Source organism: Triturus cristatus, chromosome 7, assembly GCF_964204655.1.
Source record: "Triturus cristatus chromosome 7, aTriCri1.1, whole genome shotgun sequence".
Lineage (NCBI taxonomy): Eukaryota > Metazoa > Chordata > Amphibia > Caudata > Salamandridae > Triturus > Triturus cristatus.
In genome coordinates this window covers 193,153,371-193,177,424 of record NC_140590.1, presented here as the reverse complement: position 1 = coordinate 193,177,424, position 24,054 = coordinate 193,153,371, and the positions used below count along the sequence as shown (strand labels likewise).

At 45.7% G+C, this 24,054-nt stretch overlaps 1 protein-coding gene across 2 annotated transcripts in view; it reads left to right on the top strand.

Annotated features, from left to right (window-relative positions):
• LOC146809191 (putative methyltransferase DDB_G0268948) overlaps positions 1 to 24,054 on the top strand; it is a 225,432-nt gene that overhangs the window by 107,276 nt on the left and 94,102 nt on the right. For both annotated transcript variants that reach the window (XM_085616017.1, XM_085616016.1), the window contains exons 4-5: positions 13,038 to 13,251; positions 22,845 to 22,945. In XM_085616017.1, the coding sequence (XP_085472143.1) occupies positions 13,038 to 13,251; positions 22,845 to 22,945 (315 nt within the window). The remainder of the gene's footprint in view (positions 1 to 13,037; positions 13,252 to 22,844; positions 22,946 to 24,054) is intronic.

Here is a 24,054-nt window from a genome sequence, read left to right as displayed (position 1 = left end):
AGACTGCCTGTATCACCCACAAAGCCTTGCACACTTCTTCCCCTCGATACCTGGCAAATAAACTTAAATTCTCTGCAGGGTCTAGACCTTTACGTAATGCGGAAATATTACTGCTTGATCCCCCCACCTTCAAAAGGGAAAGCTCGATGGCTCAATCCTGCCAATGAGGTCAGAATCTGGAACTCTCTTCCTCCACTACTCCATACCACCACCTCTACCTGGACCTTCAAAACTGACCTCAAATCTCTTCTCTTCCAAAGGGCCTTCCAGAATTAATACATCCCTTTTCACATCCCTTAAGGAAGTTCTTACAATGTTGTAAATATGTAATCTATGCCTGTACGATCCTAATCCTATTGTGTTTTTGATTTTTGTGTGACTGGCACCCATTGTTATTTAACGTTTTCATCCATCTCGTTTGTATCTGTAATGTGAAAGTGAGTAAAGTTCATCATGTAACATACTTGGTTCTATTGCGGAGCGCTCCGACACCTTTGGGTAGAGTCCGCGCTATATAAAATTGCATTAAATAAATAAATAAAAATCCCACTGCTCCAGCGACAAAGACAGATGATACGTCATGCTGATATACGGGCCCAATAGCAACGACTCCGGGTTCTTTGCGAAGGTATGGCTCTTAATAACCGAAATCAGCCTCTGGACGATACTCTGGGGGGAGACTTTAATGTCCCTTTGGACGATTCACAAGACCGGTCCGGCAGCTCCCGGTGCCCGCACCCTCAAGCGACCAAAACCTTACATACATTAATTTCAGACTACCATCTCTCATATAGTTGGTGCACTGTACATCATGACGCATGGCAAGGCACTTGCCTTTCCTCTCAACATAATGCGTGGTCCTGAATTGACTTATGGCTGACCTCTAAAAATGTGAGGCAATGGACATCATTGGTCACTCACCTGCCCCACACCCTTTCAGACCATCCTGCTAATCCTGCAAATACCCACCGCCCTTCCCCGCTCATTTACTTGGCCTTTAGAGAAGAGATTTTTGAGGCTAGCCTTTAATATTTTGAACAAAACACCTGCTCCGTTAGCTCTCCCTCTACCCTGTGGGAAGCTTTCTAAATAGTTATAAGAGGCATATGCATTGCCAAGCTAAATGGTATCCTCAGGGCTATCCTTGGGTCACTTCCTAAATTGAAAGCTGATATAGGCTCCCTGGTATCGGACCTTTACCAATTCAATGGTCCGGTCACGATGGTCGATATTCGTGACAAGGTGTCTTAATACCAGTATGAAGTGCTGCGCAAAACATATTACCTAGATAGGGAGACTCTGGCCCAACATTATGGGAAACGGGACTGCCCTGGCAGAACTCTAGCTGTACTGCTCCGGAAGCCACATGCCTCTGCCTGTGTGTTGGAGCTCTGGAATGAAGAGGGTCAGCTTTGCTCTTCTCCCTCTGACCTTCTGCAAATCATGTCTACACTTTATGCCAGCCTATACTCTGCAACTCCTGTAGCAGGCTCTGCAAACCTCCAGACATATCTAGATACCGTTCCTTTGGTCTGGCAGTCCGATGCCCAACCGGAATTTCTGAACTCCCCCATCACTGTAGAGAAAATAACCCAGCTGATTGCAAGTCTTCCTGTGGACAATTTTCCTGGCCTTGATATGCTTACTACGGCTGTTTACAAGGAGTACTCCAGGCTCTTAGTCCCCAGACTCCTCAACATGTACGAGGACACATAGAAGCAGGGTCTCTTCTCCCATCCTTGAGAGAAGCCGTTCTCGTCACATTTCTCAAACCCAACAAGCCAGCAGACCAGTGCGACTCCTATAGCCCCCTGTCCCTCATATATTCTGGCAAGTAGATTTTTGCAAACCTGCTGCTTCTGCTGCTGCCAGTGATGGTTCAATCCAAGGGAGGTCAACATCTCGTAACCTTTTTACCCTGTTCACAGTATAGCATCACTTACATTGACAGATCACCGCTGCAGCTGCGCTGTGGATGCCACAAAAGCGTTTGATTCGCTGGAGTGGCGTACCTCTTCCCACTGTTGCGGAGGATGGGATTTGGCACCAGATTCTTTGCACATATTCAAATTTTTTACACCCTCCCTGCTGCCCACGTACGAATCAACTGTCTCGTCGCTGAACCATTCTCAGTAATGCGCAGCACGAGATAGGGATGCCCACTCTTACCTCGATTGTTTGCCATCGCGATGGAGCCCCTCGCTGCACGACTTCGCCAAAACGATGCGGACAGAGGCATGGGTTTCATATCTTGCAGTATAGTTTTATCGCTCTACCTGGATGATATTACCCTTTGTGTGCGCCCCCCCAGACCAACCTGGCCCCATTAACACATGAGGTAGTGAAGTTTGGTGGCTATTCCGGCATACAAGTGAACTGTGCCAAACCGGTTTTATTCCCCCTAACTGAGGCAACCCAGCCCTTCCCCACAGAATTCCATTTGAAATGGGCTACTGGTACAATTAAATATTTGGGTATTTGGATCAGCAGGGACCCCGAAAAACTGTGGTGTGCCAACTACGGGAGAGCCATGGACTGGCTGGAAGATCGTGTCTCGGTGTGGTCTAGGTTACCGTTGTTTATGGCGGACTGTATCACCTTGGCTAAAATGGCTGTGCTGACAAAATTTCTTTATCTTTTTGTAAATATCTCAGTCTCCCTTCCCATCAGTTTTTCTAAACACCTATGGTCCAACCTGATTCATTGCTATGGGCTGGACGACAATCCCGGGCCCAATATGAGCCACCCACACTGCCGCAATCATAAGGGGGTATGGGAGCTCCGGACATGTACCTTTATGCCCTATGCTCACAAGCCTAGTATTTACCCTATGGATTCACCCCACACCATTTCAGCTGTATGTGGCAGTTGAACTAGATAGGGTTTTCCCTTGGCCGCTCACCACTGCTTTGTTACTCCCCTACAAACCACCTGGGCCTGAGATTGACACTATACAGTGTGTCTATTGAGCATGGGTTGGGCTGAGAAAACTTAATGATATCCCGCTGATGCATGCCCCTTCCGCTCCTGTAGCTAACCATCCCATACTACGGCCATTGCACGATAAAGGAGCGATAAGCCGCGCAGATAGACTAGGTATTCATATTTTTGCAGATCTCTACCCAGATGACCACTTCCTCCCCACCCAGCAGCCACAACCTCACCTGCCCCAGCACTGCTATACACTTTATTTTACTTCCAACTATGTGCCACCTGCGGCACGATTCATGACACCTTCCACGCTCCTCCGCAGACACTCACTGCGCAGGAATGTGTCTACACCAACGGGTCAAAGCGCAAGTTGATAACGCGCCTGCACCTCCACATGCAACAGCCCACTCCTGTACTTGTTCTGAAGGCTCTTGAAGCCTCGAATACTGATCTATGGACCCCCTTAACTGATGCCCAGTGGGCTTTCTGCTGCAACCAACTTGAAATGATTTCCCATAACTATCTGCTCTCCCTCATACATTTAAAATTCCTACATCGGCTATACCGTATACCCACACAATTATCGCGTATGGGGACTCTGACCCTCACTGTCAGCACTGGCACGAACCCCATGCTGATTTCATACACTTAGCCTGGCACTGTCCCAGGGTTGCAGCCTTCTGGACCTAGATCTTCCACATACTGAAAGACGTCACAGACATACTCCTTCCCCTTTCCCAGTAATTGGGCTAATTGGCTATGTAAAGAAGGTGCCACATGGTTTCCACAGACTAGTCGCTATGAGCAGGTGCCGGGTTGCGATTTACTGGTGTAGATCAACGGCTCCAATGCTCCGAGCATAGTTCCTCGACATCGCATACTGCCATGATCAGCTCTCTGCATTCTGGGAACTAATGCCGCCGAAATCTCATCCTAAGAACATTGGGAACCCTTTACCTCTTACCTTCTGCGGAGAAACTCTGCCACCCCCATGCCGGCGGAGCATACTTCAACTGCTGTGGAAGATGTTACGTGATCTATATTTGTATGATTAACAGGGATGCATATTGAGGTTGTATGGCCACCTGATCATTAATGATTATCACTAATTGGAAAAAAGGGGACCCCCTACAACTAATAGACTTGCTATACGTAGGGAAAACGACCATGTAGGTAAAAAACTATAGCAAGTGGATGAACATACATCATAACAAATATCCAATATAAACCATGAATGTAACCAATAAAGTGCCAATCACATAGACAGAATCTTTATACACGCTTATGATTAGAAAAATACTTTTATTTCTTCATATGATTTTCTTTTTTGTGTATTATTTTTCTATCATAGTTTGATATGGCGTATAACAATTAAATAAATGACAATATTTACAAATCAATAAGCAGAAAAATACAATAAAGTTATTTCAACAAAAAAAGAGACACAGAAAAGTGTGATATCATGAAAACAGATAACAAAGGACTTAATAGACATGTGAATAATAAAAACAATGCGGTAGGTAAGAACTACGCGCGTTTCGGCATAACTGCCTTCATCAGGAAACCGTCTATTGTACTGAAACTGAAAAAAATATAAACAACATATAAGAAAGTGGTTACATTTTAATGTTTTAAATACATGTGCACCTAGATTTTAAACACTTTTTTGGGGGCTAATAATATAATTTAATACACTGCTTACGGCTAATAATATATAACTAAATTGTTTGAAACAGGACAAAGAAGATTCAAAAAGATATATTAAGCATTCGAATAAACAACTCATTATGATCATTCCTATTTGATGACTGGTAAAAGTATTTTTCTAATCATAAGCGTGTATAAAGATTCGGTCTATGTGATTGGCACTTTAGTGGTTACATTAATGGTTTATATTGGATATTTGTTATGATGTATATTCATCCACTTGCTATAGTTTTTTACCTACATGGTCATTAATGATTATCACAACATAGGCTAAGATTACAGATGTCAACCTGCAGAATATTCTGCATGTTTCAAGAATGTAATCAATATTTATTTTATATGGCGCAACAGCTACCCAAAAAGGGTTTCCCGGCGCCGGAGCAGATCAGAAGGATATATAGCAGCTTGTGTGATTACTGGTTGCAAAGCCAGGTCTTAAGGGATTTTCAGAAAAGTGTGTAGACCGTTTCATGCTGGATGGCTGTGGGAAGAGCATTCCATAATAAGGGACCGAGATGTGCGAACGATCTGCCTCCCATCCGAGATAATTTAATTCTTGGCACAGAAAATTTCTCTTGAGTGGAAGAGCGAAGGCACCGGGATGGTACGTAGGGGCTAACCAGGGACTGCAAATATTGAGTGGCAGTTTTGTTTTTGATTTTGAACATGTAGCTTAGGGCTTTGAACTTGATTCTGTTCTTCACCCTGAGCCAGTGACGGTCACGCAGATGGCTTGAGACAGAGGTAGCTCTAGGGACCCTGCAAAGTAGTCTTGCCGCAGAGTTCTGCACCATCTGCAGTCTGCGAGTCACTTCCTTGTTAGATCTGAGGTAGAGAACGTTTCCGTAGTCCAGTCTCGTGGTGATAAGAGCCTGGACTACTGTTCTTTGAGTAGACTCTGGTAACATCCAGATGATCTTTTTCAGCCACTTCAGGATGGTAAACAAGTGAAGGTTACCTTAACTGCCTGATGGTGCATAGAGAGCGAGTCGTCAGTGATGACACCTAGGTTGCGGACTTGACTGGAGGGTCGAGGAAGTGTTCCCATTCCACTGGGCCAATGTTCTGGGCCCCAAAGATCTTTATTTGAACAAAGGATCAGAACTTCGATCTTCTCTCGGTTGATCTTAAGGTAGTTAGCCTGCATCCATGATGCAATTTTTCCCAGGCCAATCTGAAGGAGGAATGGCTTGGCTGCACTCTCCATGGAGAGAGAAAAGATGATTTGGGAGTTGTCCGCTTCGGAAAACAGAGACAACCCAACCTCTTCCGCGACGTCGGCTAAGGGTCTCACATATAGGTTAAAGAGTAAGGGGCTAAGGATGGAGCCCTGGGGTACCCCGTATGGTGAAGGATGGATATCGGAGCAGGATGTTGGGGAAAATATTTGAAAAGTACGCTTGGCGAGAAAAGAGATCAGCCAGTTAAGGGCAGAGCCGCCGTTGCCTAGGGATGTTAACGTTTTTTTCAGAATTTTGTGGGATACCGTGTCAAATGCCACACTCAGTTCTAATAAAATGAGGGCGACCGTGTCCCCAACGTCCAGATGTTGCTGTAGCCGTTCCATTACCCCTAGTAACGTTGTTTCTGTAGAGAAACCAGCTCTGAAGCCTGATTGTGACGGGTGAAGAAGTTTATTAGTTTCGACGAAATTAGTGAGTTGAGAGTGGATGTGTTTCCCCAGGATTTTAGAGAAAGCCGGTAGTAAAGAAATAGGCCGATAATTGGAGGGGAGGAGGGGGGGGGGGCGGGGCGGCATTAGCCTTTTTCAAGAGGGTAACCACCATGGCATGTTTCCAGTCTGCTGGGCTGTGACTTCTTGAAGGGAGACATTTAGAAGGTCCATAATGGCAAGCCGAGATGGAGGCTCAAGCTTCTTGAGCACCAGGATAGGCAGGGGGTCCTTGGGTGATCCAGATTTGACACTATCTAGAAGTCTTTTAAAGGATAAATAAGGTAAACTGTGTCAGATCGCAGACTATGTACCAGTTATGTAAACATGACTCTTGTTGCTTGATGGTATGCTGATTTTTTTCGACACTGCTGACCATTTCTAAATAAACAACCACAAAAATAAATACTACTTTATTCCCGCCTGCTGCTTACCATATACTCACTGTTACGTCGCTCTTCTTTGCTGCCTCCTAACTCGTTCCTGCAGCCGATACCTCACTGTTAGACCTGGCACCTTGGCGTGAGTTTCCCTTCCACTTTTTGCTGATGTGCCTCATTGTGTTTTGTTGGTGTTAGCTGCTCAGGGCACTGTTCCACTGCTAATCCGTGCCACAGTGCAAGTGCTCCCTTTGGAAATGTGTATACATTGATTGGTGTCCATGTTTGGCTTATTTGGTTTACTATCAGCCCCTAGTAAAGTGCACCAGGAGTGCCAGGGCTTGTAAATGCAAATGCTGCTGGTGGGCTTGCAGCACTGGTTGTGCCACCCACAGAAGCGACCTAGTAAAATGTGTCTAGGGTCTGCCACTGCAGAACCTGCGCGCGGTCTGGTACTGTTGCGCTGATTGCGCAAGTGCACCTACTTGCCAGTCCCCAAACCTTCACTTAACTACATATTAGTCACCCCTCTGGTAGGCCCAAGGGCAGGGTGCATTGTAGGTATAAGGTAGGACATGCCCTGATGTGTGTGGCATGTCCTAATAGTGAATTACAGCCATTTTCGTTTTCCACTATTGAAGGCTACCTGCTCTCCATAGGCCAGAATGGGCTGCTGGAATTACTACACGCTGTAATCCCAGTGGACTCAGAGAGCATGGTAGAAAGTCAAGTTTAGTATGCCTGAACTCAGAATAATAAAATACTTCTTTTAGTAAAGTTTATTTTAAAATCCTGTGTTTGTAAATACTACTTTTAGAAAGTTAGTATTTACTGACCTGGCCATTTCAGTCCGCCTCTGCTGTGTGTGTGTGTTCTGCCTAGTAACAGTAAAGGAGCACGGCTGGGGAATTCCAGGAGACAGGCTGGCTGCCAGGTGGTGGGTAGAGAGATTACACCAGGATGGGTGGGAGGAGTACACCTTTGACTCTGAATAGACCTGTGCTCTTCCACCACAATGCTGGCTCCGCCCCCTGTGGAGCGGCTGATGTCTCTGCCCTGCTGCTGAAAGGAAAGAGCAGAGTCACCACAACAAAGTGCTCCAAAACTGGACTGAGCCAGGCCCAGGCCCCCTGGCGACAACGAACAAAAGAATTATGCTATAAAAGAAGAAGCCCTGCTCCTAAGAAATCAGATCCTGTTTGCGCCAAGAAGAACCTCTGCCCGAAGAGAAGGACCTGGGAAAGCTGCATGGAGGACTACTGTCTCTGACCTGTGAGACTGGCCTGTGGTGGGTGCCATGCTGCTGAATGAGAGGAGGAAAAAGACTGAAAGACTTTTGATCAACTTGTGCTTGAAACAATCTCCAAGGGCTTGCTGGTGAACTTGCCACCTGATCTGCGCCCCAGGAACAGTGGGCGCTACCCCCCCTGGAAGGAGAAGAAGCTGCCGTGGGTGATTCTACAACGCTGACCCCAGAGAACCTGTGCACCCCCTCATCTCGCTGAGCAACGCGACTTCTGCCGCCGGAGCTGCTGTGAGCAACGTAAAGGCCTGCCAGCCTGAGCAAAGCAAACAACTGCCCCCTCGAGCCGTAGCTCGCAACGTAAGGAGGAGATCACCGTGTCTGAGCGCTGAGCCCCTGCGACCCCCTCCGGGCCGTAGAGACTATTGTAAGGACCTGAAGTGCCCTGGTTCGCCACATCCGGACGAAGCTAACAGCGCGCTGCGACATCACCCCCAGGCTGCCCCTCCTGCTTCCCACTTCGCTGGTGGGTTGAGAAGTCGGAGAAGTGCCCCCACGAAGCATCATCGTCCACGGAGGAGCCGGGACCAGGACACGACGTGGGACACTCGTGAAAGACGTCTGCAAGCCTCCACGAACATTGCCCCCAAAGAACTAAGGTATTTGTGACTTGTACGCCGTGGTACGACCCGTACTTGCCTTTGTACGAGCCGTACCTGCTCTGCCGTCCGTGTGCGGCGCGTCCCTGCCTCTGTACGGTCCGTACAGTGTAAAATCCATTGCCGGCGCTCACGCGGGAAGCGTGGGACTTGGCAAGAGACGTCCCAAACATGTACGACGCGTACCTACGAGGGTACTGTCCGTACGGTTCACATCCGGCATACGCGTACTCGCGCGAGAAGCGTGAGTAACGGCATGACGCGTTCAAATAGCGGTACGACGCGTACCGGAGGCGCTACGAAGCGTACAATACCCCAAAGAAGCATTTTTAAAGTAGAACTTTGCCATTTTAAGATCTGTGGACTGCCTAAAAGCAATACAAGTAACTGGAACCTCATTTAAGTAGAGAACTGTATTTTTGAAAGCCTGCGTAAAGAAATCCTTTTATATAAAGAACTTTAGTTTTACATAAATACAGTCGTGTGTTTCTGTGTGGTGGGTTGGTGGTTATTGTGTGGGACACTTTGAATGCTTAACCTAATGCCCTCTGGAAATCTAGCCTGACTGCTCGCGCCACGTTGCCTAGAGGGTGAGCAGGGGTTATTTTTAAAGAGGTAATCCTACGCCCTGACTTAGAGGAAAGGGTCCCTTCTTGTCGCAAGTGCATACCTGCGCCAACCAGAGACCCCGGATTGTAACACTCACTTCCTTTCAAGGCTGATTAGCACCTGCAAATTACAGTTTCCATATGCTTGCATTCTTTGAGATGTTTGGCAGAACTCTTTAAAAAATAAAAAATAAATTATTTCTGCTTTTCACTGTTGGTTTTTAATTGTTGCATCTCGGCACACTAGCCTTTATCGCTCTGCGTGCGCGCAGCCAATGTATTCTGCAGTTCTTATGTAGCGCCTCCGACCTCCGCATCTCGCCCACTCACCCCCACTTCGCTCTTCAGTCTGTGGTGAGAATAAAGGAGTGGGGGCTCGCTTGGATAATGTGAGTTGTAATGCATGAAGTCTGCCCCCCCATGACAGTGCCTCTGCTAAACGTTCACGAGCCCTTAACCACGATTGTGTGGTTCGCGAGCCCTTTACCAAGATGGCACATCCTACGCTGAATACCTTCAGTGTTGATAGTACCTTAACTAATATGGCGCCCTTTGGGTGACACTGTACGGGTGTTGCGCTCGTCCAAATAATTCTGGTTTTGCCTTTTTTCCACCCCTGAAGCCGGCTGAGCTGCTGCGGCCAGGCTGGTGGCTACTGGAGGCCGTGAAAGGCATCAACGAGGCCACGGGGTCCAGGCATCTGCAGCAGCAAGAGAAACTAGGCCTATCGAAGCAGGAGCAGGCGACACGCATGACCTCGGAGCTCAGTTTGTTCATGTAGGGCAGGGACTGCGATCTGTCCGGGTAGGTACAGCATCACAAATTCAGCAGGAGTGCTTTTTAATATAATACATGCTGAACACGAGCCTGAAACTGTATGATGCATCTTTGTGAGGCATACAAGGCTGTTTCTGGAGCGTGCTTCCGGTATAGTTATACTTCTGATTTCTGTGACTAGACTTCTGATTTCTCAGAGCGCAGTGCAGCCTTATTTCTTCCCTTTAGCGCTTCATTGAATGAATGAGTGGGTTGTTTGGTGAGAGAATTATGAGTTTCACCTAGCCCATCAACTAAGCAGTACATTAAACATTCAGAATGTGATATATGTTGTTTGGATTTCAATTGAGGTGGCACTAGAGAAAATACTGTGAAGCTGCTGCTGTGAAGGCTCACTCGGAAATGTTGCAGTACCTAGAACAAAAAGATGGTAATGCCCCTGCTGTACTAGTCATGCCATTCCTTCCTCTCCCTGACGCGATTACAAGTTGCAAGGCACCCGAGACGTGAAGCATGCCTTTTGTGTGCATAACATGCACCACAGAGTTTAAAAATAGACCTATATATGCCAGTTTCAGTGCCACAGAGTGACATACTTGCGTTCATCAATAGGACATTGTCAGTGTATACTTGCAACACGCAATACACCACATGCAAGTGCTTTGAATGGGAACAGTCATCACACTTTTTCTTAGTCAGTCATAATTAGTAACTGTTTACTTTAAGGTTTGATGGGATACAGTATTTAAGATTTGAATTGGTTAAACCTGCATCAAAGTGTAATATTGTGTTGGAAGTCTGCAGATTAGACGGGCACCCTAGCAGCTGACAAGGAAGCATAGCTTTGAGGTAAGGACACAAACCCCTCATCAACCCCTGAACTGTAAATGGGATTTTTCATTTGTTGCAATCTTGACAACCATGTAACCTGATTTATCATTCAGTCTTGACCAAAGTTCCATTAAAGTACTGACATTTTCTTTTTACGAATATCTTTCCTAAGTATCCATCTTTCTGATCCATACCCACCCTCTGTATCTATCCTACCCATGCATCACCTACCATCTTTTCATTCAGGGCCGGCTCTAGGGCAGTGCGATCGATGCCCCCTGCACCGGGTGCTGACTTGGGGCAGGGGCGCCATGTTTATTGTTTTAAAAGCACCAGATGCCACGTTCCTTGTCCCATCAATTTTCAAGAATCAATAAAAATGTCACGATAACTCCGGTGATTAATGTTCTTCCTGGAGAGAGACCAGAGCTTTGTCTGGTAGAGGACGTTTGACTCCTCCTAGCACAGAAGGTTAATATGCCTGCTGCAAAGAACGTGACCCATTCAGATCACAATGTGCATACACTATAAATAGGTCAATAGATTATCCCTTTTGTCACAGAGATCCTTTTGTTACTTGTAGTATAAAAGTTAAAATCCTAATATAGGACAGTGAGCTATTACTGCTGTCAAAGAGCTGCATGCAAACTGCTACGTGTGTTTTTTTGCCCAGTCTTTCCTCATCCTAATATTGCCAAAAGGGTTCATTTAGGTAGATCTCAATTCCTATTATTAAAGAACACCCCTAACAATGGTGTTACATTATACGTTCTGAATTTGTGCTTTTCCAGACCAATTATACTGCCTCCCAGTAAGGATGTCATGTGAGTCCTACACCTTGTAGGCCTCTGTCTTATGTAACATTTCCTATTCACTGATTTACACAGGTATGATTGTCTCTGTGCAATGTATGTGTGATGTAAAGTTTTCTGACACCTTAAACTGGTATGAGTGGTGCTGTAAAACTAAATGAATCCAAGAGACACTGGTTATGGAGACTTGGGGGGCATTGTCAAATGGTGGTAGTTAGGGAATCCGTGGCGAGGCGGTGATGTGGGGCGCCAACAAACATTGTTGCACAGGGCGTCACCAGTAGTAAAGCCGTCCCTGTTTTCATTCATCTGATCACCCAGACAACTATCCTTGTACTCATACAACTATCCATCCAATTAAGCATTCATACAAACAGCTATCATTCCACCAACCCACCCATCCTAACTGCACCTCTGCTTGTTAAATTCTCACATTATCTGGATGGTAACCACATAATTCCACTATGCACAACATACATCCACTCCACTCCATAACTCATACATTTTCACATTTAAAGTCCCAATAGATCGAATTCTCGTTTTCTAAATGATCACTCCACTGCAAACAAAAAAAAAAAAATGTAAAAAACACTGTCATTTACAACGCTAACGGCTCTAACTTTCACAAATGTGAAACCGATTGCGTTGCAAATGCTAATTCTCTTTCTTGGCTTCTAAAATTGGGAACTTTTTACAGCTTCATCTTCAGTGCGTCGCTAATCACTTTACTATTTGAAAGATTCTGAAATCCTAGTTGTTTCTGTAATCTCCCTTTCAATATGGCTGCAAGTCTGTTTTCCGGCGTCAAAATGCCTTGGGAGGGTATTACTTTGATTTACAAGATGTTTTCATTTATTTATTCAGTCATTCAGTCGTGGTCTTTCGCTGCCATACATGGGTATTCTATAATTTTAGGAGCTGTGAATTTTCCGCATTTACTGTTTTTCACATCCATATGTTCTATTTTTTGAATCACACATTTCATAGCTGAAACTTGGTTGTCTCTTTTGAGAAGACAACTGAGGTTCGTTTTTTGAATGGTTTGTTAATCAGTTCCACTCTCTACACAGTATATGCTATTCTGCATTTCAATCCAGTATTTGGGTGTAAGATTCGCCTGACCACGTCTGTTATTTTTTGTCATATTTAAATTTCTGTCCTTTAATAAATTGTCTTGCATAATTGATGTATATGTATTTTCTGTTTATTGAGCTTCTGTTTATTTCAGCTTTTTTCTTGTTTGAATTCAATTAAATAATTGCCCGCCCCACCCCTCATTAATTGAATATTGTAGTTCATTTCATAACATGACCATGAACAAACATTCCTCACCTAAGCCCCTGCACTGTGCCTGTGTCTCCTCGTCATTCGTCATGCAATCCCCTTTCCATAGTGTTCCTTTTGTTGCACCTTGTAGTGTCAGCCCTGCCGAGGAGCTCCCTTTCGAAGATGCCTCCGTGGATCTGGTCATTGCATCCTCAGCAGCACACTGGTTCAACATTGAGAAATTTATGAAGGAAGCAAACAGAGTCCTTAAGCCTCGCGGTTGTATGGCCTTGCTGACCTACACTTCGCATTTGGAAGTTCATGCTAAGGACTGTTCTGATAACTTGACCGCGATCTACCATGAGGTGAGACCATGAAATAATGGATGTGTGTTGAAAGAGGACTCCGTTATAGGATATGATCTGAATTTGTGGGATCATGCCAATCGCTTTACTGCTTGCGTAACTAAATTTTTTGTGGCCATGAATTTCCAGCTTCAAAGTGTATATAGCGGATTGCTGTGGCAGGCATTGTCTGGTGGGGTGTATCCTAAAAGGATTTTCTTTTTTTAGGAAGTGTGGATTAAAACTGCAGTTTTTATGAATGAAACTCGTTACTTTAAATAAAGCGTCTTATTCTTATATATAGGAGGCTCCATTGTACCTTCTCAGGAGAGGTAATGCTATAAAGTTTCATCAAAGCAAGTTCCACATTCGCAGGGACTGATACTGCATGAATCCTTGCCTTCATTGCTAGATGGAAGCTGTTGTAAAGTGATAAGAGCAATTTGGAAATTGGCAGTTGTACAGTAAGTTAGAGAGAAGCTTGACTCTTCTCATCAAATTTTAATTAGACCACGTTGCCACCAGCAGCACCATTACAGCACGAGGAACACTTGAGAAAGCAGACTTTCTCAAAGCTTGAAGCCAGGGGTGACCTCTGTTATCAAGGGGTCCCTGTAACCCAAAGCTCCTCTCCTCACACCTGGTGCTCTGCATGGTTCCTGTGTAAGCTGCAGAAAGAATCCAATGCAACCAATACCACCATATCGCCCAGCAGTGTCCTTCTGGCTTCAAAGACTGGTCTGCCCTGGTGGACACTGTGAGTGAAAGCTGTGCGTCACCGAAGTAAGCCCTGATGAGCTTAAAGGCCTCAAATGCCAGAATGTCACCATGGTGATGGATTCTGATACGTTCATGCAAGTGTCGGGATGTAGAGGCCAGTCCCTTCTACTTCCCCCTCAGGGTCTGCTTACCCTCTTCTGTATATATCTAGGTCTGTGAAGAGGGCCAGAACGTAGGAGAAAATGGGGGCAATGAGAGGAAGAGGAAAAAGAGACACTTGGAAATTTGGTTATCTGAAAGCTTGGCTGGATTACATAATCCCCAGATTCTATGATCGATAATTCACCATGTCCTGCATGCAGGTAGGCTGTAACTAGTCCACAAGCATACTTAAGGTCCCACTGAGGAACCAAACCAAGATGTAACATCACCCACAGAGCCAGGAAGGAGTGAGTCTGAGATTATGGAAACAAAACGATCGCACACAAGAATTTGCTAAGTCACAAAAGACAATTAAGCTAGCAAACCAAGGGAACTAAAGAGGGAGAAAAATAGCAAGGGTGAGGAATGGAAAGGCCGGATGTGAATAATAGCAAATGCGAGGTAATGGGCACACGTGATATTGTCAGTGCTTGCTCCTGCACATGGTAGTTCTTTATACTCTCTCTGCCACTACTGACCTCGGAGTGACACTGTTCACTGTGGCTTTTCCAGCGCACCTGATCTTCCTGCCTCTGAAAGCACTAGTTCTAGCTAAGTATTTCTGTATCCTCCTTTGCGCTGTTCCCCACCGTTACCATGTTTAAAACACTCAAGGTCTGTAATCGCCCATCTTGTCCGTGACCTGACAGATTTACCCTGGCGATTACAACTACCACACCAGTGCACTGTCCACTGCCCGGGACGAGTTTTCACACATATCAGTCCCACTAATTAACCCTGCGCGTATCGTCTCAAGCAAGGCTGCCAGCGCAGTCCCCACAGGAGAAGATCCACCTACCACAAAGGCAGGAGCCTGAAATGCATCCACAGCACAGCCCAAACTGCCGTGTGAACCAGCACTTTACACACAGGGCTTAGCCTGCACTGGGACAAAGACTACACATGTGCATATGAGTCTGCTGCTCATGCATTAGACTCTTTACCAAATTGGTAAAGAGACCTTGACCTGAGTTACACCATTGAATGGTGAGTATATTTGATCCTGTCCTGTCTAAACTGCAGCGTGGTGGGTGATTGTAGATCGAGGATGTTGACCATAGTGTGTTGCGACTTTTGCGTATCTCTACAACGGGTGCTTTCCCACCTACAGGTGACACAGGGGAACTTGGTTCAGTGCACCAGCAATTAATATGAAAGACCAGGTTCAAGGCATATGAGCTGCAGATCACACACTTAGGATAAGATCGCCATCTGGTGTTGGGCTCGGATGATTGCAGGTTGTTGTTGTCTTCGGGAGAAGCCTTTTGGTCACGAGATAGGTGACTACTCCTCTGGACAACAGTGCGCATGGGCATCCACTCCATCCTCAGATTGTTTTTTTCCGCCATTGGGTTCGGATGAACTTTTCCACTCCGGCTGAAAACTTCTGAAATCCAGCTTTCGAAACCAAACAACCTTTACAACTCGACGTCGAAATCCAATCGGACCGGTTCCGGATACGGCTCTTGGAAAGGACACCTTTTAAAAAATGCCCCCAATGTGGAGCAAAGTCCCCCCACAGTGACCACCACGAGGTCTGCAACCTGTGCCTGTCGCCGGAACATAACGAATCCAACTGTCCAGCCTGCGCCGCATTCCGTTCTAAGAAAACCATCCGGGACCGAAGAGCTCAACGCCATATCATGGCCAGACCAGCTCCAGAACCTGAGGACATCTTTGCCCAGGATGTCCCGGAAGACGACTCCGAAGACCTCCAAATCGTATCCGAAGCGGACGATTCTGATGACCTCATCACTCCAGGGCAACGGGTGAGTACCAGTGCCCCTACCCCAACCCCCCCAAAAAAGACATTGGTCAAGACTCCGCCAGCTGGCCCCAGTCGCGACCGAAAATCGTCTTCAGAAGCCCCGCCCTCGGGCCCGGCTCCGAAGAAATATAAGCCTGCAGGTGGCTCGGGCTCGAGCAAACCTCATGTTATTGTGCCTACAATACCTTCGGCACCGAAGACTCAACCCCTTTCGGCACCGAAGCAGGCTCCGAGACCACCAAGGCCGAAATCTCCACCGGCACCAAAACGTTCTTCGGCACCGAAGTCTCCACCGGCACCGAAACGTTCTTCGGCACCTAAACCATCCTCGGTACCGAAAAAAGTCCACAAAGACTCTACCGATCACCCAAAACACAGATCGGAACCGAAAAAGTCGGCGCAAAAGCCACTTTCGGACAATGAAGAACTTTTTCGCCCGGATCCCACGCAAAAAAGGATTTATATCAATCCAAAAACTGGACATGTCACCGCTGTGCCATACAAGAAAAGGAAGCTGGACACAACACCTCCTCCAGCTCCCGTAAAGAAGAAGGACTTTGCCACCTCACCCATTCGTCCTTCCTCTCCTATATTACCTCTCATCGCACCCCCTCTGCCCCACCTCCTTCTCCTCTACCATCTCCTTCACATACACCACCTCCGCAGGATGATGATGATGATTTAGGGGGAGGGGGAGACCCGGATGACCTTAATAATCCTACTGATCCTAATGATCCTTTCACACTCCCGGATACGGCACCCTTAGATGACTGGGCTTACCCTTTACCTTATATTCCTGATCCCACTACATACCCCTCCAAACCCTCCCCTCCTGATGACCATTTAGGGTTTGGACAGCTCATAAACAGGGCGGCACTGTTCCATGGCGTCACCATGCACACAGATACACCTGAGGAGGACTTTCTCCTCGACACATTTGAGCAGTCGCAAAAATCAGTTCAGATCTTGCCCATGATTAAGGGAGTGATAAAACACGCCACTGAGGTTTTTAAGGACCCTGTTAGAGCTAGGGTTCTTAACCCCCGAATTGAAAAAAAATATAGACCGGTCCCACAGGATCCCGCGTACATTAAGGCGCAGCTCCCTCTAGACTCTTTAGTCGTGTCAAACGCAAGAAAGCGGGCTAACTCCCAAACAACAGGAGACACACCGCCCCCAGACAAAGAGTCCAAGCTCTTAGAGGCCACGGGCAAAAGGGTTGCCGCACAAGCAGCTAACCACTGGCGTATCGCCAACACACAAGCCCTATTGGCCCGATATGACAGGGCTCATTATGATCAGCTAGAAGATCTTTTGCAACACCTGCCTGATCAGTACAAATCCCAGGTCAATGACCTCATCCAAGAGGGAAAGCTAATATCTAATGCCTCAATCAAATGTGCACTAGACGCAGCAGACACCGCCTCTAGAGCAGTCAACACAAGCGTACTACTTAGATGCCACGCATGGCTACGTATTTCCGGCTTTAAGCCGAAAGTACAAACAACCATTCTTGCTCAACCATTCAATCAGGAGCAACTATTTGGACCCGCAGTCGACACTGCACTAGAAAAGATCAGGAAAAATAACGAGACTGCCAAATCAATGGGAGCATTACAGTCTCCACAACCCCGAGGCTTCTTTCGACGCTCCTTTTACAGGGGAGCCTCCAAAAACGTGGGAACAGACACCTCTTCCACTTTCAAAACCTCCGGACAAACATCCCCTAACAGAGGATATTTTAGAGGAGGATATAGGGGAAACAATACCAAGGGCCGTGGACGGGGTTACACCAACACCCGCACCACTCCAGCCACTAACCAGTGACTTGCCCCCACTCCCCCCAGACCATTCCACTCCGGTCGGGGGACGACTCCAACAGTTCCTACCTGTCTGGAATTCCATCACAACAGACAAGTGGGTAAGACAAATTATCCAGTTTGGCTACTGCCTCGAACTTACAAACACCCCCCCCACACATACCAGCCAAACACTGTCCAATGTCACCACACCATCTTACACTCCTCAAACAGGAAATTCGGTCCTTGCTTCAAAAACACGCAATAGAACCATTTCCACTCCAACATCAGGGTACAGGAGTATATTCTCTATACTTCCTCATTCCCAAAAAGGACGAGACTTTAAGACCCATACTCGACCTCAGACTACTAAACCAGTACATACACTCAGATTACTTCCATATGATCACTCTCCAACAAGTCCTCCCACTACTTCAACGAGGCAACTTCCTTGCCACATTGGACCTCAAGGACGCATACTTCCACATCCCTATGCATCCCGCTCACAGGAACTATCTACGATTTTTGGTAGACGGGCAGCATTATCAGTTTACAGTTCTCCCATTCGGAGTAACAACCGCACCCAGCGTATTCACCAAATGCTTAGCAGTAGTGGCAGCGCATCTCAGGAGACAACAAATCCATGTCTTCCCCTATCTCGACGATTGGCTCATGAAAGCCAATACTCTCGACAAATGCGTTCCCCACACTCACTGCACTATTCAAACCCTACACAACTTGGGATTTACCATCAACTATCCCAAATCTCAACTGCAACCCTCCCACATACATCAATATCTGGGAGCCACCATAGATACGTCCAAGGCCATAGCTTATCCCAGCACAGCCAGGATAGCCAACATACAAAACCTCATCTTAAAATTTCAAACTCAACACTCTCTTCCAGCAAGAGTGTTTATGCAACTGTTGGGCATGATGGCGTCATGCATCTCCATCGTACCACACGCACGACTTCAAATGCGTCCCTTGCAAGAATGTCTAGCACAACAGTGGAACCAGGCTCACGGACAACTTACCGATCTGGTGTTGGTGGACAGTCGCTCACTTCGTTCACTGAAATGGTGGAACACCATCAACCTGTCCAAAGGGCGACCGTTCTTAGAGCCTCTTCCACAAGTAGTGCTGACCACCGACGCATCTCTCACGCGGTGGGGAGCCCACGTCCTTCAACACACCACTCAGGGCAGATGAACCACTCAACAAAAACTGCTCCATATCAATCACATAGAACTTCTAGCGGTGTTCCTAGCACTGAAATCCTTTCAAGTACATCTAAAGAACAAAACTGTCCTCATCCGCACAGACAACATGACGACAATGTACTACATACAAAAGCAGGGGGGGGCACATTCTCTCCAACTGTCCCAACTCGCACAGAACATCTGGAGATGGGCAATTCCCCAAAACATCTACCTGCTAGCGGAACACCTTCCAGGGGTTCACAACCAGGTTGCCGATCTCCTAAGTTGCCAGACACAGCAAATCCACGAATGGGAATTACACCCCAAAGTCCTATTCCCATTCTTCCAAAAATGGGGCCAACCAGACATAGAGCTGTTCGCCACTCAAGAAAACGCAAAATGCCCAACCTTCGCCGCCAGGTTTCTACACCCACAGTCGAAGGGCAAAGCAATATGGATGAACTGGTCAGGCAGATTTGCATACGCTTTTCCGCCTCTCCCACTCATTCCATTTGTGGTACGCAAGCTCAAACAGCAGTCACTAAAACTGACCCTAGTCGCTCCCACTTGGGCACGTCAACCCTGGTTCACGACACTTCTGGAACTATCGCTAGTTCCGCATCAAAAATTGCGCCTCTCCCCGGCTCTATTAACCCAGAACCATGGAGAAATCAGACACCCAGATCCACAGTCTCTGAACTTGGCAATCTGGCTCCTGAAGTCTTAGAGTTCGGTTACCTCAACCTCCCATCAGACTGTATGAACATCATAAAAGAAGCTAGAAGACCTACTACTAGGGCGTGTTATGCTGCAAAATGGAAAAGATTTGCCATTTACTGCGCTAACAATGATATACGCCCCCTGAAGGCTTCCATCCAAAACATTATTTGCTATTTACTACACTTGCAAAGCTGCAATTTAGCGTATTCCTCCATACGTCTACACCTAGCGGCCTTAGCAGCCTACTTGCAAAGTAGACAACACCTGTCCCTCTTTATGGTACCAGCCATCAAAGCATTTATGGAAGGTCTTAAAATGATTATTCCTCCAAGATTACCACCTTCCCCACTGTGGAATCTCAATATTGTTCTAACAAGGCTCATGGGTCCCCCATTTGAACCTATGCATAAATGCGAACTGCAGTTCCTAACATGGAAAGTGGCTTTCCTTATCGCAATCACATCCCTGCGAAGCGTAAGTGAAATACAAGCCTTAACTCTTGAAGAACCATTCCTACAACTACATCGTAACAAAGTGGTTCTTAGGACAAACTCGAAATTCCTCCCTAAAGTCATTTCCCCTTTCCATCTTAACCTATCAGTCGAGCTGCCAGTCTTCTTTCCTAATCCAGACTCAGTAGCTGAGAGGGCCCTTCATACCTTAGATGTTAAAAGAGCCTTGCTTTATTACATCGACAGAACCAAACCTTTTCGCAAAACCAAACACCTGTTTGTTGCTTTCACTCCACCACATAAAGGCAACCCCATTTCCAAATCAGGTATAGCCAGGTGGATAGTTAAATGTATCCAAATATGTTACCAAAAAGCTAAACGCACTCTTACAGTTCCCCCTAGGGCGCACTCTACGCGTAAAATAGGGGCGTCCATGGCATTCTTAGGGAACATTCCCTTAGAAGATATTTGCAAAGCAGCCACATGGTCTACCACACACACCTTCACTAAACATTACTGTGTTGATGTGCAATCCAAACAACAAGCTTCAGTAGGCCAAGCTGTCCTAAAAACTCTATTCCAAACTGCTGCAACGGATACAGGTGACCACCGCTAGGGGAGACACTGCTATATAGTCTATCCTAAGTGTGTGATCTGCAGCTCATATGCCTCGAACGGAATATGCTACTTACCAGTATGCATCTGTTCTTGGCATTTAGAGCTGCAGAGCCACACACGCCCACCCGCCTCCCCGGGACCTGTATCTGTTCCAGCATTGTCTTAATTAGACACTACACATGGACATCCTTTCTCTTTTTTCTTATGCACCCCATCATTTCCCATCATGGCGAAAAACAATCTGAGGATGGAGTGGATGCCCATGCGCACTGTTGTCCAGAGGAGGAGTCACCTATCTTGTGACCAAAAGGCTTCTTCCGAAGACAACCACAACCTGCAATCATCCGAGCCCAACACCAGATGGTGATCTTATCCTAAGTGTGGGCTCTGCAGCTCTACATGCCAAGAACAGATGCATACTGGTAAGTAGCATATTCCTTATTGTAGCCCCGCAAGACCCTATTAAATGTGTAATTGACATACAAGTATTGCTTTTGGGTTACTAGCAATTCCATGAAGGGATTAGGGGCACTGTTGAAATAGCAACAACCATATTTCATTATTCACATCACACACACTGTACTAAGAAGAATGAACACCTTTAAATGGCCATTCTGTATAACAAGTCACTGATTCACAATTTAAGTTTGTGACCCAATACAAGTTCGATATTTGGAAGGAGCTTGTTTAGGTCTTCCCTTCCAAATACAGAATGGTCATGCTATATGTTAATGTTTTGCAACCAAATTCAGGTCGCAAAAAATTAATATTTTACCATCTCTTCAGAGAACTTGGGGCCAGAAAATGATGCCGGACAGACTTACATCCACCCAACACCAACCCTGAAGCAGGACCGCCCTTCTAGGAGTCGGAGGTCCCGCTGGCCGCATTAGGATGCGACCGTTAGTATTGCGGCGTGTGCTGAGGGCCACTAGGGATTACTAAGAAAGATTTTTAAAAAAAATCGCTATTTGATAACCGATATTACTAACGTTAGTACATCTGGCCCCATGTTTGCCAAAAAAACACTTATAACACAAGGAAGGACAATTACTTGTTCTCTCTTTTTGTCAAGCAGACCACTGTGAACTTTGAGGTCAGCATCTCAACCTCTGCTTTGCTTTCCAAGATGCTAAAAAACATGGACCATGAGGAAGGTCTCTTCCAATAACCACCTCTGAGGTTTGGAATTCCATGCCTAAATTGCTCCAAGTTTTGTAACAGTTGAAGACTTACCTATTTTACATAATACAACACGTCTGTATTCCTTTCTGTCTTTTTTCCATTAAAGGATCGAGTTTACAAAGCGCCTGGAAAACTCTTTTTGAGATTTATGCTGCATATTATAAATGGCACGTGCATACAGCTGCTCAAATTATGAAATATTGTATTTATTTTACAAACAAAAAAACACGAAAAGCAAAATTAATTTAACGGGAAGTTTGAAAAATATACTTTGTCTAAAGGACGAAGAATATGTTAGGCTCTAGGATATCACCTGGCGTTTAACTTCATTCCCTATTTTCGTCAGCTCGTATCATTGCTTCATTTGAAGCTCTCAGTCGTCCATACGTGATTCAGTTTGCTCTACTTGCGCTGCTCCCACAAATCAAGCAAGGAACACCAAATTAACTTTGTCCTCCAGTTTATTGTTCCTTCACATTTACAGTGTTTTACACTTTTGCTTTTTTCATGTATGCTTTCTCCGTTAATCTGCTTTTCTAAACAGTCGCTGACCACCTGAGAAGGCGAAATACAAGGGGTCCGTGGGCCACGATCAGGAACCGCTGCTTTATAATGCTTTAATGAACCCCTGATACATTTTAGTATGTGTAAATTGCTTTTGCATAGACATTTCCCTTGAAGGATGTGAATTTCTAAGTTTTCTTAGAAGTTCTTCTTGAATTTTCTGTTCACTCCCCCAAAAATGTAAATGTATTCTGATCGCAGGATCTTTGGTGGAGTAAATGTTTACTTTTTTTAATGTCGTTTTTAAGACTAATAGCATTTTACATTTGTCTTTTATAATGTGGTGGATTTCCTGTGATTTGAGTGCCAGTGTCGTGTGTAGCATAAAGCGTTAATAACTCTTATGGGATACCTGAAAGTGCTTGTTCTTTAATTCTCGCTGCAGGTGGAGGAGGCCCTTGTGCCCTTCGGCACTGTAAACATCGCCCACGTCAAGTCCGAATACAAGGACATATTCGATGCCATTCCATTTCCAGACAGGACGAGGTGGGCAAATGAATGGCGCCGCTTGTGTTTTTTAAGTGAGGTCCTTAAATGCTGCCCCTGTCATGTAATGGTGGTCACAAGATGACGGATTCCTTACACTTGTGAATATGGGCTTGTGTTCTTTGTGAGCTAGGTCTTGGGGCTCAGTAACAACAGATAAACGTTGCTAAATGTGTCCTGCTGCTCACCATAGTGCTACCTGCAGGTACTTTATTTGACTGCAATACCAACACTATTATAAGAAATGTTACTATAGCATTTATAACAGTAAATAGGTCAATGAAGAATATGGTGGGTGTATTAATTTGGATAAAAGAGCGTTGGTTGTTTGGAGTAACTGCAGCCTTTATGTGCCTGAATTTGGCAATGACAAAACATTACTATACATATGACATTATTTGCTAGATGACATTTTTAGAGCGCTTTGAATGCTTGTAAGGAGGAAAACTCCCGAATGTGTAATGGTAGGATTAAGAGGACATGGAAGATGAAAAGCCCGCAACATGCAGACTGCAGTCAGTCACTCGAGTGTAGCATGAGGCTTTGGTTAGTGGATCGTGTGCATCGTGCAGGGGTGTTTCAGGGTAGGAGGTCGAGAGGTAGGTTGGAGTCAGATAGTTTATTGCTTTAAATTTAAGTGGTGTGAACTTCTATAAATTCGAATGTTTGGCTTGTTGACAGTGGGCTGCTGTGAGGGCATGTGTGGGTGGATTACAAAATGTTTAAGCTGCAGAATGTATGACTTTGTCTAGATGAGTAAAGGAGTATTTGTGGACCAACTAAAAGACTGTTGCAGTAGTCCAGTCTGCTAAACACTATTGAGTTAATTCATGTTTTGTCTGCATTGAATGGTGTTTGCTTATATTTTCCATATTGTCTGGAATTGCCAACACAATGCAGTAGCTGATTTTGGTGTAAGTTCCTCCATTTTCATGCTTGGACTGAAAAGAACACCAAGGTTTATGACTGAGGATGCATGTTACAGAATCGGGGGGGAAAGTGGATAGGGTCTGTGAGAGAGATGGGAAATGTTGTAGAGAGAAAGTGTGGACCGTAAATTTTGAGGAGTTAAACAATATTGATCACAATGCTATCTAATGTCTGATAGC